Genomic DNA, 15,673 nt, shown 5'->3' with positions numbered 1-15,673 from the left:
AGAGGGAGCGCGAGTGTTGTGTGGTTGACGTGTTCAGTAGCAAACGTGCATTCATAATGTCAAGATGCTACATTTTAAGTCAACGGTGAATTTGCCATTTTTAATTCACAAATAAGTGTTTGTTTTTAAAACGGACGTTTTTCAAATTGGGTTTACATGTTCGTTCAAACTAGGTTGATTGGCTCCACGATGTTTGCGTTTTTTTAGGTTGAAGTCTTTGTTAAAAAGAAGGGAAACTTAAATGTATTTTTACGTAAAACTGGGCGAGCTTCAGTATGTCCCGAACAAAGCAGCAAACTATTAGCTTTGACGCATGACTAGACCCACTGCCAGTGCTGATAAGTAGTAAAAGTTACAAATTTCGAGGATTCCTGAACGCCTCAAAGACGGTTGACGTCATTGGAGCGTCAAAGATGGTGGTATGTGTCGCCCCTGCTGCAGGGTTCTGACCCAAAGCGCGCTCGTTCGGCTCGTTCCGTCTCGGTTCTAACTCCTCTCTGTTTCATGACAGAAGTTCGGGCTGCAGTTTAAAGCCAACCTGGAAAATGTGACAAATGTCAGGCCGCTGGGGGAAGACTTCCGCTGGTTTCTGAAGGTAGGACGGCGAGAATGCTACTATATGCTTTTATTTATACCCCTGTTTTTAATTCACTGTCGAAAACTGCTCCGTGTCCTCTGCTGGTTGATCCCATCCAGTTTCAGATCAATGAGGAATTTAATTTGAGCTGCACACATGTGTATAATGTAGTTTGCTGTGTAGCTGCATCACAAACAGCACTAGGCATGCTAAAAACAACCGGGGGGGGGGCGCTGCGGTTTTTTCTGCCATGTCAGCAGCATTCCCCATGACTGTAATATATATATATATATAATATTTCATAATTGATCTGATGTTGCGATCTATATTTCGGGAACCTCAGTTTGGATTTATATAATCTGTAAGCCTTAATCATCAAACGTGGGGGGGGGGGGTTGCTTACTTCCCATTAAAGATCACTATCTGAAAAGAGCAAATGTCAATTAAATAATGATCAAACACAAAATCAAGAATATTGCGGAAAAAAGAACTTTTTTTTGTATCTTATCTGGCAGTTCAAGTAAAATCCGTACTGACAAATACACCTGGCTTCATCTGGGTTAATCTTATGTGGAAAAAAATTACACACTTGCATGAAAATAATTATCTTCACACATAAGTTATGTATTATGGCAGTGAGAAATCTGAAGACGCGCAAACAAAAACCCAAAGCTGACCGTCCCTAGTAAGAAATGTATGGAGGAGTATTAGTGCCGTTGTTGGTAACTGATGTCCACAGAGAAGTACATTTCTGCCAAGAAAATCAAAGAAACTTTGGGATTAATTTGACATATTTGCAAGAAAAAACTCGGATATTCTTTTATGTCAAAGTCATGCCTTTTAAAGAAAACGAGGACACATTTGTATTCTTAAGCAGTGGTCCCCAACCCCCGGGCCGCGGACCGGTACCGATCCGTGGACCAATTGGTACCGGGCCACGGAAGAAATAATTAAATACTTCCGTCTCGGCGCGCAACCCATCCCCCATTCCCCCGGTCCGCAGCGAATTTTTGAAGTCTTGACCGGGCCGCGTTACTAAAAAGATTGGGGACCACTTGTTGTGACCTTTTTACACTTATGTTGTTCGGTATATTTGCATGATAAGCGACTGATTTACAATTATATGTTAAGCATAATTTACATGATGATTATTATTATTAATTGTATTGAACATGATTGTATATAATTACAAAGGTGAAGTGAAATATATTTAAGTGCAAGACATGATTTATTTGAATAGAGGAAGTCTTATTTTGAAGAATGCTTAAGGACCTGTTACTGTTTGTCACTATCTTGCTTTGTTGACTTTTGATTGCCATTGGTTACGAACTGCTGTTGCCCGTAATCAGCGGACGCTGTTCCTTTTTCTCTTTAATAAATACTGAACAGAAAGGTTCAGTAAAGGAAATACGAGCCTCCGTCTTGTTTGAGAAGAAGCTTTACTCCGTAACATTTTGGTGCCGAAACCCTGGAATAAGGATTTTTTTTTATTTTTCTGAACGAAGTGAAGCTAAGGCTCAGTTTAGCAGCCAACATGATGGAAGGACTGGAGCGATTAAAGAGGAAACGGTCGACTATCCGAACAGCAACGACGAAGCTGTTAACTCGACTAGAGGATGAGGTGGGCATAGAGAGTCCAGATATGGATAGACTGCGTGAGTTCCTGGCAGTTTTATCTTCTAAGGAGGACATTTTATTGGATTTGGACAAGAGCATAGAAGATGAAACGTCAATTGAAGACTTGGACACTGAGATAACGAACTCGCAGGATTACACGGACCGGATTCTCGTTTGGAAGGTTCGCACCACCAACGTTATTGGATTGCAGGAGACCGCTACAGACACCCTGAGAGCGCGTGTGAGTGACGTAAACAACGGCTCATTTTCATCACAATCCAAACAGACGGTTAAACTGCCCAAACTAACGATAATCAAGTATGATGGAGAAATAAGCCAATGGCAGGAATTCTGGTCACAGTATGAATCAGCCATTCACAGAAATGATGGACAATGTAAGACGGACAAGTTCACTTACCTGAGATCTTACCTAACTGGAGCAGCTGCTCGGACTATTGCAGGACTGACAATGACAGATGTCAACTATGATGCTGCAATAGAGTTACTCCAGAATCGTTTTGGAAGGAAGGATATTGTGATAAGTGCTCATATGTCTAAATTGCTGAACTTGACACCTGTGAGAAGATCATCTGATGTTGCAGCTTTGAGGCACATTTATGATGAATGTGAGATCCAGATACGCAGCTTGGAGTCTCTTGGAGTGCAAAGTGATACTTACGGCTGTCTCCTTTGTCCAGTGTTGCTACAGCTTATTCCAGAAGACATAGCACTTGCTTATACACGGCAACAAAACTCAACTAACGAATGGAAAGTCCCAGAATTGATTCAGTTTCTGCAAAATGAAGTGCAAAGCAGAGAACGGGCGCTTCTGCTGACCAGACCAGGCCACACATTGAAGAGCCCGAGCACACAACACAAGCATGTGGGTAAGCCATCCTTTGCCTGTGATCAACCCAGAAAGTGGAGCATCCCATCAGCGACTGCTTTGCACACAGCCAGAGTCGTGCCACAAACCTGTGTGTTTTGTGACGGTAATGACCATAAACCAGAGAACTGTCATGGTTTTACAATAAGTGCACGCAGGGAGAAACTGAAAAGGCTTGGACGGTGTTTTGTCTGCCTGGGCCCGAAACATATTGCGAAATACTTCAGAGTGAAGATTTTGTGCAGACAGTGCAATCGAAAACACCACTTGTCAGTTTGTGAACAATCTGAAGCTAAACCAGAAGTCGACAGTACCAGCAATAGTGGAAATGCAGAGGCTGTGTTGTCTTCGTTGACCAGCTCAGTCAAAGTGAAGACAAATACTCAGAACACAGTATTGCTCCAAATGGTTAAGGCATGGGGTGTAGGACCAAAGGAGAGAAAAATATCTCGCTGTCTGTTAGATGGAGGTAGCCAGCGTAGTTTTGTTCACAGAGACATTGTCCGAGCCCTAGGACTGCCAGTTGTGAGGCAAGAGACACTAAACCTCCATGTTTTTGGTTCCACCAGTCCTGTAGTAAAGAAACGCAACATAGTGAGAGTTCAACTTGAAAATGTGTGGAACACTGAACGGAAAATTGAAATAGATGCTGTAGAGGCCCCTGAGGTGTGCACTGCTGTAATAAAGGTACCAACTGAGCCCATTCAAGCAGAGATTAAGAAAAGAGGACTGCAGCTTGGAGACTTTCCACTAGAGGGTGCTAATGAACAAGAGTTGCAGATGTTAATAGGAGCAGATTACTACTGGCAGGCTGTTACTGGAAAGGTCCAAAGGGTTACAGATTCATTAGTGGCAGTTGAAACCCTTTTTGGATGGGCTTTACAGGGACCAGTGACTACCTCCAGTGTTACAGACACCACGTGTATGCACATTAGTTTGAACGAAGACACCCAGCTGTCTAAGCAGCTGCATGCATTCTGGGAGGTGGAGTCCCTGGGTATTGTAAATAAACAGTCAGAAAGCCCAGAGGACTCAGAAATTATGCAACGTTTTGAACAAACAACAACATTTGAAGACAGAAGGTACAAAGTTTTTTTTCCCTGGCAATGTGACAAAGACCAGCTTCCAGACAACTTCAGGGTAGCGAAGAAACGCTTTGAGAATCTAACAAGAAAGCTGAAGACTGATGTAAATTTATTTGCCAGATACAACGATGTAATAGAAGACTATCTTCAAAATGGTATCTGTGAGGAGGTTGCAGATGGAAAACCAGAAATGGATCAACAGACTGTGAAATATTATATGCCCCATCATGCTGTAATAAGAGAAGAAAAGGCCACAACCAAACTTAGAGTGGTATTTGGTGCATCCTCACATGAGGCAAACAGTCCATCCCTCAACGACTGTCTGTACACTGGACCTAACCTGAACCCAAACCTGCTAGATGTGCTCATAAAGTTCAGATTGCACAAGATAGCATTTGCTGCTGATATAACTAAGGCTTTTCTTCAAATCTCACTAGCAGAAAAGGACAGAGATGCTGTCAGGTTCTTGTGGATGCACAGACCTTTAGCTGAGGACTGGAAAAATGAGGTGCGCGTCCTGAGGATGAAAAGAATTCTTTTTGGAGTAACTCCCAGCCCATTCTTGCTTGCTGCCACCATCAGAAAACATCTCAAACAATTTGAAAGAAAACAGCCAAGGGCAGTACAGGCTCTCAGAGACTCTATGTATGTAGATGACTTTATTTCAAGCTCACCTACTGTGCAGGATGCTCTTCACATGACAACTGCAGCAAAGTACATTCTCTCTCAGGCAAGCATGAACCTCTGCAAATGGGTTACCAACTCACCTGATCTGAAAGCCATGTGGAAAGAGAATGGAGTAGAGCTCACTGGTGATACAGAGTCCAGTGGAAATGTGCTTAAAGTACTTGGACTAGTTTGGAGACCGGAACACGATGATTTTGTGTTTGATCAAAGGGGGTTAATGGACATTTTGAAAGACAGAGAAAATACAAAAAGAAGTGTACTAGGAACATCAGCCCGTATATTCGACCCTATTGGGTTTCTTACTCCTTTTACAGTCCGAGTAAAGTGCCTTTTCCAAGAGATGTGGGAAAAGGGACTGAGTTGGGATGAACCATTACCTACTGACTTAGAAAAGAAGTGGGAGCAGTGGTGTGTGGAGTTACCACTGTTACACCTGGTGTCTATTCCCAGGTGGTACCACACTGAGATCAACAAAGAATCACACACTGTAAAGTTGCATGTCTACTGTGATGCAAGTGAAAAGGCTTACGGTGCTGTGGCATATCTTCAAGGACAAAACAACCTAGGAGAGACTATTACCAGTTTTGTGGCCTCCAAGTCACGAGTAGCACCATTAAAGAAAATGACATTACCTCGCTTGGAGCTCATGGGTGCACTTATTGGAGCAAGATTAGGATACAGCCTCCTTAAGCCAGGCGGCCGCCTGACACCGGGCCGACAGGGGGCGCGGCTGATGGCATGGCCTGTCCCCGTAAGTGAGCCTTCGGGCCCAGTTAGTGGGTTCTCGGCCCCTTCAGAGCTTCCTAGTTCCTCCGAGTTTCCTAGCGTCCCCTCCAAACTCCCTAGCGTTCCCGCCGAGCTCCCTAGCATCTCCTCCGAGCTCCCTAGTGACCCAATGTTTCCTCGTCGCCCCCTAGGGCTCCTCCCGAGAACCAGCCTCCTAGTGCTCCTCCAGATTCTCCCAGAGACTCCTTGTCGCCGCCTCCTGTGGCCCGGTCCCTGCGCCGACGTCGCCTGGCGGACCCGCCTCCCACAGCCTGGCCTCTGTGCCGACGTCGACCTCCGGACCAGCCTCCAGGGGCCCGGCCCCAGCACCGACGTTGCCCGCCGGACCCACGTTTGGCTCCTTCCTGTGCCTCCGCCCACCCTACTGGGTTGTTTTTTGTTGTTATTTGGACTCTGGCCCCCCGTCCTGCGCCCCTCCACCCACCCTTGTCAGGTCCTCGTCTCATTTGGTGTCATCGTGCTGTTTCTGTCTTTACGCCGCACCTCCTGGTGCCGCGGATGTCCTCCGGACCTCCTCCAGTGCCGCGGACGCCTGCCGGACCTCCCACGCGACGTACGCCCGCCGGACTTTCCCCGCGGGTTTCATCTCCTGTGCCTCTGCCCACCCTGATGGGTTGTTTTCTGTTGTTTTTGGACTCTTGGCTCCTTCCTGTGTCTCCGCCCACGCTGTTGGGTTGTTTTTTGTTGTTATTTGGACTCTGGACCCCCGTCCTGCGCCCCTCCACCCACCCTTGTTTTGTTTTTCTTTTCAGACTTTGAACCCTACACTGTATTCATTATGTCCTTCTGTGGCTTTTTCATAGATGTAGACGTACCCATTCCTGCAAACGTCAGCTGCGCAGTCGATCTTTTCCAGTGATACCCGCTCATCCTCCGCCTTAAACACCAGTTCTCCACACATCAGATATGTGTAAAAGCTGCTGGTGTCAGAAGCAGTGGAATGTCTCCAGCAAATGACGGAGGACAGATGATATAACTGAGTTCCATTTTTTACAGGAACTTCCAGGGCTGGGTCAGGTATCACAGGATGTCTATCATCTGGACTGTCCGGCCATGGCAGTATCAGGGTCATCACATCCGTGTCATTAAAAAAGCAATTCCTCTTTTTGTTGGACTTGCAGGTGTCGCAACTTTCTGAAATTCCATTCCAATAATCCTCCAGAAGAATTGATGTAGTGTCATTTTCTTGTTCCTTTGGCAGAGGAACGACAGGACCAAGGTCACGAATAATTTGTGAACACTTCTGACAATGTTCACAGTAGTCAGTTGTATATAATTTAGTGTTTGTGTAGATGCCACACTCTGCCAGATAGTGCAACATGTAAAACAAAAGGACTCCTGGCCTGTCCTGATCTTTTACATCCTTAACCTTCAGAATATCAATGATTTCGTTCTGAACAGCAAACACTTCATGTGCAGGAAAGTCTCTTCCTGGATGGCACATTGCTGTGAAGAAACATCTTGCAAACAATGGTGTCGCTGTAAAAAGTTCAGAAATCTCCTCAGGATGCTGAGCCACAAACCTTCTGACAACAGTCAAATTAATTATGCTTTGCGTTGTGGAATTCATCCAACAGTTAAAAAAGGAGTTGGAGAATTTGCAGAAATACATGGCTGGGTAAATATTTACATCCATGGCATCGAAATCGTTGGTGTCATTCTGATTTCCATCTTCTGAGTTTTCTTCTTCAGAAGACGATTCCTCTGATGAAGAAAACTTATATACTTCTCCAAATTCTGTCCACATCTCCTCAGCATTTGGGCTTCCAGAAGGAACTTCCTCATCCTTAGAGGAAGCATCAATGCTCTTAGCATAAATGCTGTCGTTATTGTCAGGGTCAAATTCAACATCATCTTCAGAGCTTTCTTCATCTGAAGACCATTCTTCAGATGAAGAAAGCTCAGACACTTCATCAAAAATGTGGCACAACATCATCCTTATCTTTAGTGTCCAGGTTCTCAAAATGGTCTGTGTGACTTTTAATTTCTGTGTCTCCAGAGAAGGTTTCAAATTCCAGCTCCATTTTGTAATCAGGAAGACAGATGCTTTCCAAAGCAGCAGTTTGTCCAGATGTCTTTACTGTCAAACATGTATTGGTGGTAACTTCCTCAACTTTAGAGGAAGCATCGATGTCCTTCTGATCTTCAGAAAAAATGTCAAAACCCAAGTACTTCCCTGTCTTATCCTCTTCGAATTCTCCTGAAATTCCATCATCTTTTACATCATCTTCGGAGACAATGTCAAAACCAGAGGACTCAAATCTTCCATCTTCATATGAGCTCTCCTTTGAAACATCCTTGTGTTTTACATCGTCTTCGGCGACGACGTCAAAATCAAAGTGTTCTGGACTTTCGTCAGTTGATCTCTCTGCTGAAACGTCTTCATCTTTAATCTGATATCCCAGCAACTTTTCTACTCCCTTCGTAACAAGATACCCAAGGCCCCAACCGATGGTTAAAATCATCTTCACTGTAGTTGAAATGGTTTCTAAAATCACTTTCCGAAATCGTCTCTCTATCAAAGTGTTGTACCTCCAACGTTGAAAAGCAAACTGAGAATTCTTGGATTCCAAATGATATGACATCATCGATGAGAACACCGATGACATGATGATGTCATGATGATGATGTCACACGACCTGTGTCAGGTTCTTGTTTGTTTTAGTTGCTATGGAAACACAAGGAGTTATGTATGAGATAAAACTACTGTCAATTAAAAATGCATGCGTAGACATCTAAATTTGTGAATTTAAGTCAGTAAATGTGCATAAATGTAAGTTTTGTATTTGTCCTGTTTTTCAACTCATACGTACGTGTAACTTTACCTATGAGAATACTCGTAAACAAATAAATTAATACAAGTGTTTTGATAGGTTTTATAGAGAGTAAGTATTTTTCTAGAAGTTAGACACACATCAGTCACATTTAGAAACTGGCTCTAAACCATCTGCTTGATCTATTTTGAACTGGGAGTGAGGAGGATCCTCTTCAACTTATCATGTCTTGCCTTAATTACTTGCTCTGTTCATAAGGAAAACATTGGCTGGCTGACTTCTCTGGTTTTCACTGCTTAGCTGTGTCATTTATATATTTCCTCTGTCCTGTTGTACAAATGCTTTTTTAAACATTTTATCTCCAAAAATATAGAAATGTTATGGATGAAATAATGTGTTTACAATCATGAATTTAAAGTGTAGCAGGAAGCCGGAGCACCCGGAGAGAAACCTGCAAACTTCTTTTTGATATTTTATTCATGAAATGTAATTACAAAATCTATTTCTGACATTTTGTAATTAAATGTCAGAAATACATTTATTATTTCAGAGCCTTTTTGGGAAATAAAGGTTCTAGTGGCCTTTATTTAATAGGAGTAGACAGGAAAGTGGGTTATGAGAGAGGGGATTCAAACCCAGGACTTTGATGCTGCAAGGCAACAGTGCTCCCAACTGAGCCACTGTCCAACAGTTTTATTCACAAAATTAATGTTTTATTAACATCTAAGGAGAATTTAGAGGCCAATTAACCAAACAGTCATGATGTTAGACTGTGGCAGGAAGCCGGAGCGCCCGGAGAGAAACCTGCAAACAGGAAACCTGTCTTTATCTTTTTACCCTTTGATCCCAGAAGATTTTGTGTCTCTTGTCATGAATGTTTAAGTAACTGAACTCAACAACACATGTTCTGTCCCAGTTACTGAAACGTCTCCAGCTTCAAAATGCTCGGTTATTATCTCATCAGGGATATTTTCTTCAACCAAATTAGAAATTTCTAGCTCCTCTCCAAAAGCACCTTAATCGCTTTCGAGAGGAGGGGCTGGAGAAACCGTCGCATTAGATCTTTTTACCCAGTCTTTGCCTACTTCCTTTCCTTTTGATAAAGGTAAATGAAGCCCCTTCTGAACATGATGATGTAGAAGCAGTCGTGATAATTTGTGGACTCATTTTAAGCGATAAAAAATAGAAAAGACGTTTGATACGAGACGGAACTACGAAATTTAACTACGAAAAAACATAACTCAACTAGAAATCATAGTTCAGCAAATAGAACCTCCAGCCCCTGCGTCCTCCACACCTCCGGTCGTCACCGCTGTGGCTGCCGCTCCCACGCCCCCATCAGCCGTCGCTCCTAAGCCTGCTCCAGCCCCTCGGCGAAGAGAGCACACTATCGCCTTCGCTCTGGTCCCCATGATGATGGGTTTCCAGGTGGTCGCCAGCCACCGCCCAGTTTGTGGGTTCTTGGCCCCTAAAGAGCTTCCTAGTTCCTCCGAGTTTCCTAGCGTCCCCTCCAAGCTCCCTGGCTTTCCCTCCGAGCTCCCTAGCGTTCCCTCCGAGTTTCCTAGCGTCCCCTCCAAGCTCCTTGGCTTTCCCTCCGAGCTCCCTAGCGTCCACTCCAAGCTCCCTAGCTTTCCCTCCGAGCTCCCTAGCTTTCCCTCCGAGCTCCCTAGCTTTCCCTCCGAGCTCCCTAGCTTTCCCTCTGAGCTCCCTAGCGTCCCCTCCAAGCTCCCTGGCTTTCCCTCCGAGCTCCCTAGCGTCCACTCCGAGCTCCCTAGCGTCCACTCCAAGCTCCCTAGCTTTCCCTCCGAGCTCCCTAGCGTCCACTCCAAGCTCCCTAGCTTTCCCTCCGAGCTCCCTAGCTTTCCCTCTGAGCTCCCTAGCGTCCCCTCCAAGCTCCCTGGCTTTCCCTCCGAGCTCCCTAGCGTCCACTCCGAGCTCCCTAGCGTCCACTCCAAGCTCCCTAGCTTTCCCTCTGAGCTCCCTAGCGTCCCCTCCAAGCTCCCTGGCTTTCCCTCCGAGCTCCCTAGCGTCCACTCCGAGCTCCCTAGCGTCCACTCCAAGCTCCCTAGCTTTCCCTCTGAGCTCCCTAGCGTCCACTCCAAGCTCCCTAGCTTTCCCTCCGAGCTCCCTAGCTTTCCCTCTGAGCTCCCTAGCGTCCCCTCCAAGCTCCCTGGCTTTCCCTCCGAGCTCCCTAGCGTCCACTCCGAGCTCCCTAGCGTCCACTCCAAGCTCCCTAGCTTTCCCTCTGAGCTCCCTAGCGTCCCCTCCAAGCTCCCTGGCTTTCCCTCCGAGCTCCCTAGTGCTCCTCCCGAGAACCAGCCTCCTAGTGCTCCTCCAGATTCTCCCAGAGACTCCTTGTCGCCGCCTCCTGTGGCCCGGTCCCTGCGCCGACGTTGCCCATCGGACCCACATTCGGCTCCTTCCTGTGTCTCCGCCCACCCTGCTGGGTGCTGCTCAAATCTTTCATCTTCAGATGAGCTCTCTGCATAAACATTCTTGTGTTTTACACATTCTTCAAAGAAATCTTCAAATCCGAAGTACTTGTATCGTTCATCTTCAGATAAGCTCTCCTTTGAAACATCCTTGTGTTTTATATCGTCTTCAGCGACGACGTCAAAATCAAAGTGTTCTGGACTTTCGTCAGTTGATCTCTCTGCTGAAAGGTCTTCATCTTTAATCTGATATCCCAGCAACTTTTCTACTCCCTTCGTAACAAGATACCCAAGGCCCCAACTGATGGTTAAAATCATCTTGACTGCAGTTGAAAGGGTTTCTAAAGTCACTGTTCGAAATCGTCTCTCTATCAAAGTGTTGTACCTCCAACGGCGTTGAAAAGCAAACTGAGAATTCTTGGATTCCAAATGATAATAATAATGGCTTGAACCTTTATGACATCATCGATGAGAACACCGATGACATGATGATGTCACACGACCTGTGTCAGGTTCTTGTTTGTTTTAGTTGCTATGGAAACACAAGGAGTTATGTATGAGATAAAACTACTGTCAATTAAAAATGCATGCGTAGACATCTAAATTTGTGAATTGAAGTCAGTAAATGTGCATAAATGTAAGTTTTGTATTTGTCCTGTTTTTCAACTCATACGTACGTGTAACTTTACCTATGAGAATACTCGTAAACAAATAAATTAATACAAGTGTTTTTGATAGGTTTTATAGAGAGTAAGTATTTTTCCAGAAGTTAGACACACATCAGTCACATTTAGAAACTGGCTCTAAACCATCTGCTTGATCTATTTTGAACTGGGAGTGAGGAGGATCCTCTTCAACTTATCATGTCTTGCCTTAATTACTTGCTCTGTTCATAAGGAAAACATTGGCTGGCTGACTTCTCTGGTTTTCACTGCTTAGCTGTGTCATTTATATATTTCCTCTGTCCTGTTGTACAAATGCTTTTTTAAACATTTTATCTCCAAAAATATAGAAATGTTATGGATGAAATGAGCAACTCACCAATCGGTAAGATGGGTACCAGTCTCCACATCATCTTAGATGGTTTCTGAATTTGTTCTTCATAAATGAATCACAGAAAACTGAATAAGATATGAGGAAAAAAGTTATTTGCACAAATTCCTTCTCCACTGTGAAACTAATAACAGCTGAATCATCTAGTCATGTTGAATTCATGATGTGCATCACGCAAATCTCCTTTGCATTAGAAATCTCCTCTGAGGACAATAGTCTTGTTCAATGTGCCCCTTTTTTAAATTTGAGCCCCTGCCCCTCCATAGGTCTCTGCACGGCCCTGCTCCCTCCCACCCCGGGCCGCGGCAAAATTGCTAAGTCTTAGCCGGTCCGCGGTAATGAAAAGGTTGGAGACCACTGTTGTTAAGGACATATATTTGCAATATTAAAAAAGATGTTGTGTTACATAGCAACGTGACAACGTTTTAGAGAAATAATACTTATAGTTATTAGAAAATTTCCTAAAATAATTAAGTCAGGACTCCTCTATGGTAGAGGTGGTAAATGTAGGGAATGTACGTCCTTTTGTTGCAAAAGTGTGACTTTAAAATGAGAGTAAAATTTAGAGATTTTTTTACTGACAAATTTCCAACTTTATAATGTTGTAGCATATCTTGGTTGTGATTAGGTAAATATATTCCATCCATCCATCCATTTTCTGTGCACCCTTTTAAAAAACTACATTTAAAACATGGTGATCTTGTATTAAAACCAATTTGAAACAGTAAAAAAAACAATGAAATTGACAAAATCTAAAAATACATAGGAAACCTTTGTGACTTGAACGCACCGTGGAGTTAAGGCCAGGACTTAGACCACCAGAGCCACTTCATGTTCTGTCGTTCTCTGTCTCTCTACTCACTCGTCGTTTTCTCCTCCCGCCTTCAGCTGAAGTGTGGAAACTGTGGGGAGGTCCCGGATAAATGGCAGTACGTGACTCTAATGGTAAGTAGAAAAACGTCATTTAAAAAAAAAATACAAATTTGCCGTCCCGTATGTCAACATTCGCCCGGTCTCTGTGTCGACAGGAGAGCGTTCCGCTGAAAGGAGGCCGGGGGAGCGCCAGCATGGTCCAGAAATGCAAACTTTGTGCAAGGGAGAATTCAATAGGTGCGCATGAGTCTGTCATTAAATGTGTCAGCTGCCCGTTTGAGATGTTTGAACTAATCGGAGGCCAATTTCCTCCATTGCAGATATCCTGAGAGACACCATCACCCCTTATAATGTAAGTAGACCGTCTGGTGCCAGGTGTTAAACATGGCCTACCACGACTCAGTTTTCCCAGCATACTGTGTTATGTTTTTATTTATTTATTTTTTTTTAAAGGATGGAAACAATTAATTGGATTAATCGTGATTAATTGGTTATTGAAATAACTGTCAATGAATTTAGTAACTGATGAATCGTTACACATCAAATACACGGACACTTAAAAAGGCCATTTTCTGAAAGAACAACACACCCAGAGCAGTAATTAAGACAAAACTGTATAAAAAACAACAAATTTAACAACGCAATCATTTGTGCATCGTTTGCGATAACTGATCAAGCGTTCACTAAAGGAACGCTGTTGTTGCATTTTAGGCAATGAAATGTTTACTTTCTTATTCAAAAAAGGAATGAAATTGTGTCTTTTGTGTATTTCTGATATTGTATTAAAAAGGCATAGGCGGCTGAATGAAAAATCAGCAGAATGTGGCGATTTTGTTTTCCGATTAATCGTCAGAATAATCAAATATCAAATCAAATAACCGTTAGCTGCTCTCAGAACCTGTGTCAATAGTTTTGAGAATATACACACGCCTCTCCTCCTGTATGTTCATAAGATAATTTTATAAAACTATATTTATATATATATATTTCCAGAAACTTTATTGTTTTCTTTTTGGATTATATAGGTTTTTTTTTCAGATTTCCTTTTAAATCCATCTCCTTTATAATGAACAGAGTGTGTGACTGTGTCTGTTTTTCATTCTCACGCCGCTGTGCGTTCTCTGGAACGAAGGCGTCGGACAACGAGAAATTCAAGACGATGGTTCAGTTCGAGTGTCGCGGCCTGGAGCCGGTTGACTTCCAACCGCAGGTGAGAATCTTTCTGTCTTTTTATTCCTGATCAGGCAGATTCATAAAAAACTTCAGAGTTCTGTAAAACTCTCTCTGTAAAACTCCTAGACTATATTTAATTCAATTAGTAGGATGTAATAATAGATCTATTACATCTACTGTAATAATTTTGTACTGTTTTTTTTAATTTTTTTTATAGCGGTTACTGATTCACTGGATTTTTTTTTTTTTTGTACAAACGTTGTGCATCACTCGGGCATAACATTAAAACCACCTTTAGTTTGTTGGTTCCCCGGTGGGCTGACCTACAGAGTATTTACTCTTGTGGTATCTGGCTGCAAGATTTTAACAAGCAGTTAAAATTAACTTTAAGTTGTTTTGTGAAGTTTGAAGCTGTTGACTTCAAACAAGTTTATGTACTTGATTGAAGTACATAAATTACAAAAAATATATATATTTTATACATGTTTTTTCACTTTATAGTTGTATTTCTTATCAGTTTTTATTCATCCATAGACATTCGAAAATTTAGGATCAGCACACTTTGACTTTTAGAGCTATTAAATCAAAGATTCTACAAAAACAGAGCCTTGCACTTTGTGACTCCGATTTTAGGATTTACCTGGAGTATTTTTCCTCTTCTTCTGATCTACATCACAAACAGTTTTTTCTATTTTTTTTATTTTATTTTTTTATCTCTACTGTGGACAAGGTTACTCTCTATTAATAAAGTTTGAATTGAATTGACTATAGCACCACCTCTCCTTCCGCAGGCCGGTTTTGCTGCAGAGGGAGCAGAGACCGGAACGCCGTTTCCTGAAGTCAACCTGCTAGAAAAGGTAAGAACATTGTGGCCACCTTGTCCCAAAAGTTATTTTGTTAGATTATTAATCCACTATCTGTTTCCGACTGCTCCCGAGAGTGTTACTTTTCTTTCTTGATATGTCTATTTTACCTTATTTAAAAAGAAAAACAATGTCCTCATGTTGCACATTTTAGGACTGGAACGACTACGACGACAAAGCCAAGGAGTCTGTGGGAATCTATGAGGTCACGCATCGATTCATCAAGTGTTGACGTTCGTTCACGTTTCTTGGATTATGCTCAAAAGACATGAACCTTGTGCATTGTTTTAATAAAAGTGACGATGATGACTTCAGATGGGTTTTTTTTTTCATCGTAGTTCACTTTAAAAACATTTTCTTCAAAAGTAATTGATTATAAATATATTACAACTTTAGTTTTTCATATTTTTTTTTCACCAGGTCTGATAACTGGCTTTCCGGTCAGGTGAAGGTTGATTGATTTAAAAAGTGACTGTTTTTTCAAAAGGTGAATTTACAATTCTTTAAGCTAAATTAAGCTGCTTTAGGTAACATTTTTGGTTTATCACAGTGGAAGAGGTCTTACCCACCTATCAGGTCTTTTTGTTGAGAGACTTATTGTTTATATCTAAAAGAAATAATCATCATCTCTGCTTGCATTGCATATACACATAATTTAAAGCGCATCTTATGGGTAATATGGAGGGCTGTACGCCACAATTAAATTATCAAGGCCTCAAATATATAAGTAAATAAAATTACAAGCATATTGTCATTTATTAAATGTGGCATTAGTAAAAATAATTTGAATGCGTGGTTCTGAATGTTCTCCTGCTGTGGGTTAGACTCTAGCGCCACCATGCAAGGTTGGATGGAAAGTCTTCCGTT

General features: G+C 42.6%; 1 protein-coding gene across 1 annotated transcript; it reads left to right on the top strand.

The window, feature by feature from the left end:
* Positions 1 to 3: 3 nt before the first annotated feature.
* c6h1orf123 (chromosome 6 C1orf123 homolog) lies at positions 4 to 15,120 on the top strand. Its single transcript, XM_023335103.1, has 8 exons — positions 4 to 419; positions 512 to 595; positions 12,786 to 12,842; positions 12,926 to 13,007; positions 13,091 to 13,122; positions 13,903 to 13,980; positions 14,735 to 14,800; positions 14,961 to 15,120. Exons 1-8 carry the CDS (start codon positions 414 to 416, stop codon positions 15,036 to 15,038), a joined length of 483 nt encoding a protein of 160 aa, XP_023190871.1. The 5' UTR covers positions 4 to 413; the 3' UTR covers positions 15,039 to 15,120.
* Positions 15,121 to 15,673: the final 553 nt, after the last annotated feature.

The sequence above is a fragment of the Xiphophorus maculatus genome, chromosome 6, assembly GCF_002775205.1.
Source record: "Xiphophorus maculatus strain JP 163 A chromosome 6, X_maculatus-5.0-male, whole genome shotgun sequence".
NCBI lineage: Eukaryota > Metazoa > Chordata > Actinopteri > Cyprinodontiformes > Poeciliidae > Xiphophorus > Xiphophorus maculatus.
The sequence above is the reverse complement of the archived record's forward strand: the minus strand, read 5'-3'. Positions and strand labels throughout refer to the sequence as shown.

Coding starts and splice junctions, on each gene's coding strand:
- c6h1orf123 (XM_023335103.1), top strand. Junction 596..12,785: donor ACTTCCGCTGGTTTCTGAAG/GTAGGACGGCGA, acceptor TCCCGCCTTCAG/CTGAAGTGTGGAAACTGTGG. Junction 12,843..12,925: donor GGCAGTACGTGACTCTAATG/GTAAGTAGAAAA, acceptor CTGTGTCGACAG/GAGAGCGTTCCGCTGAAAGG.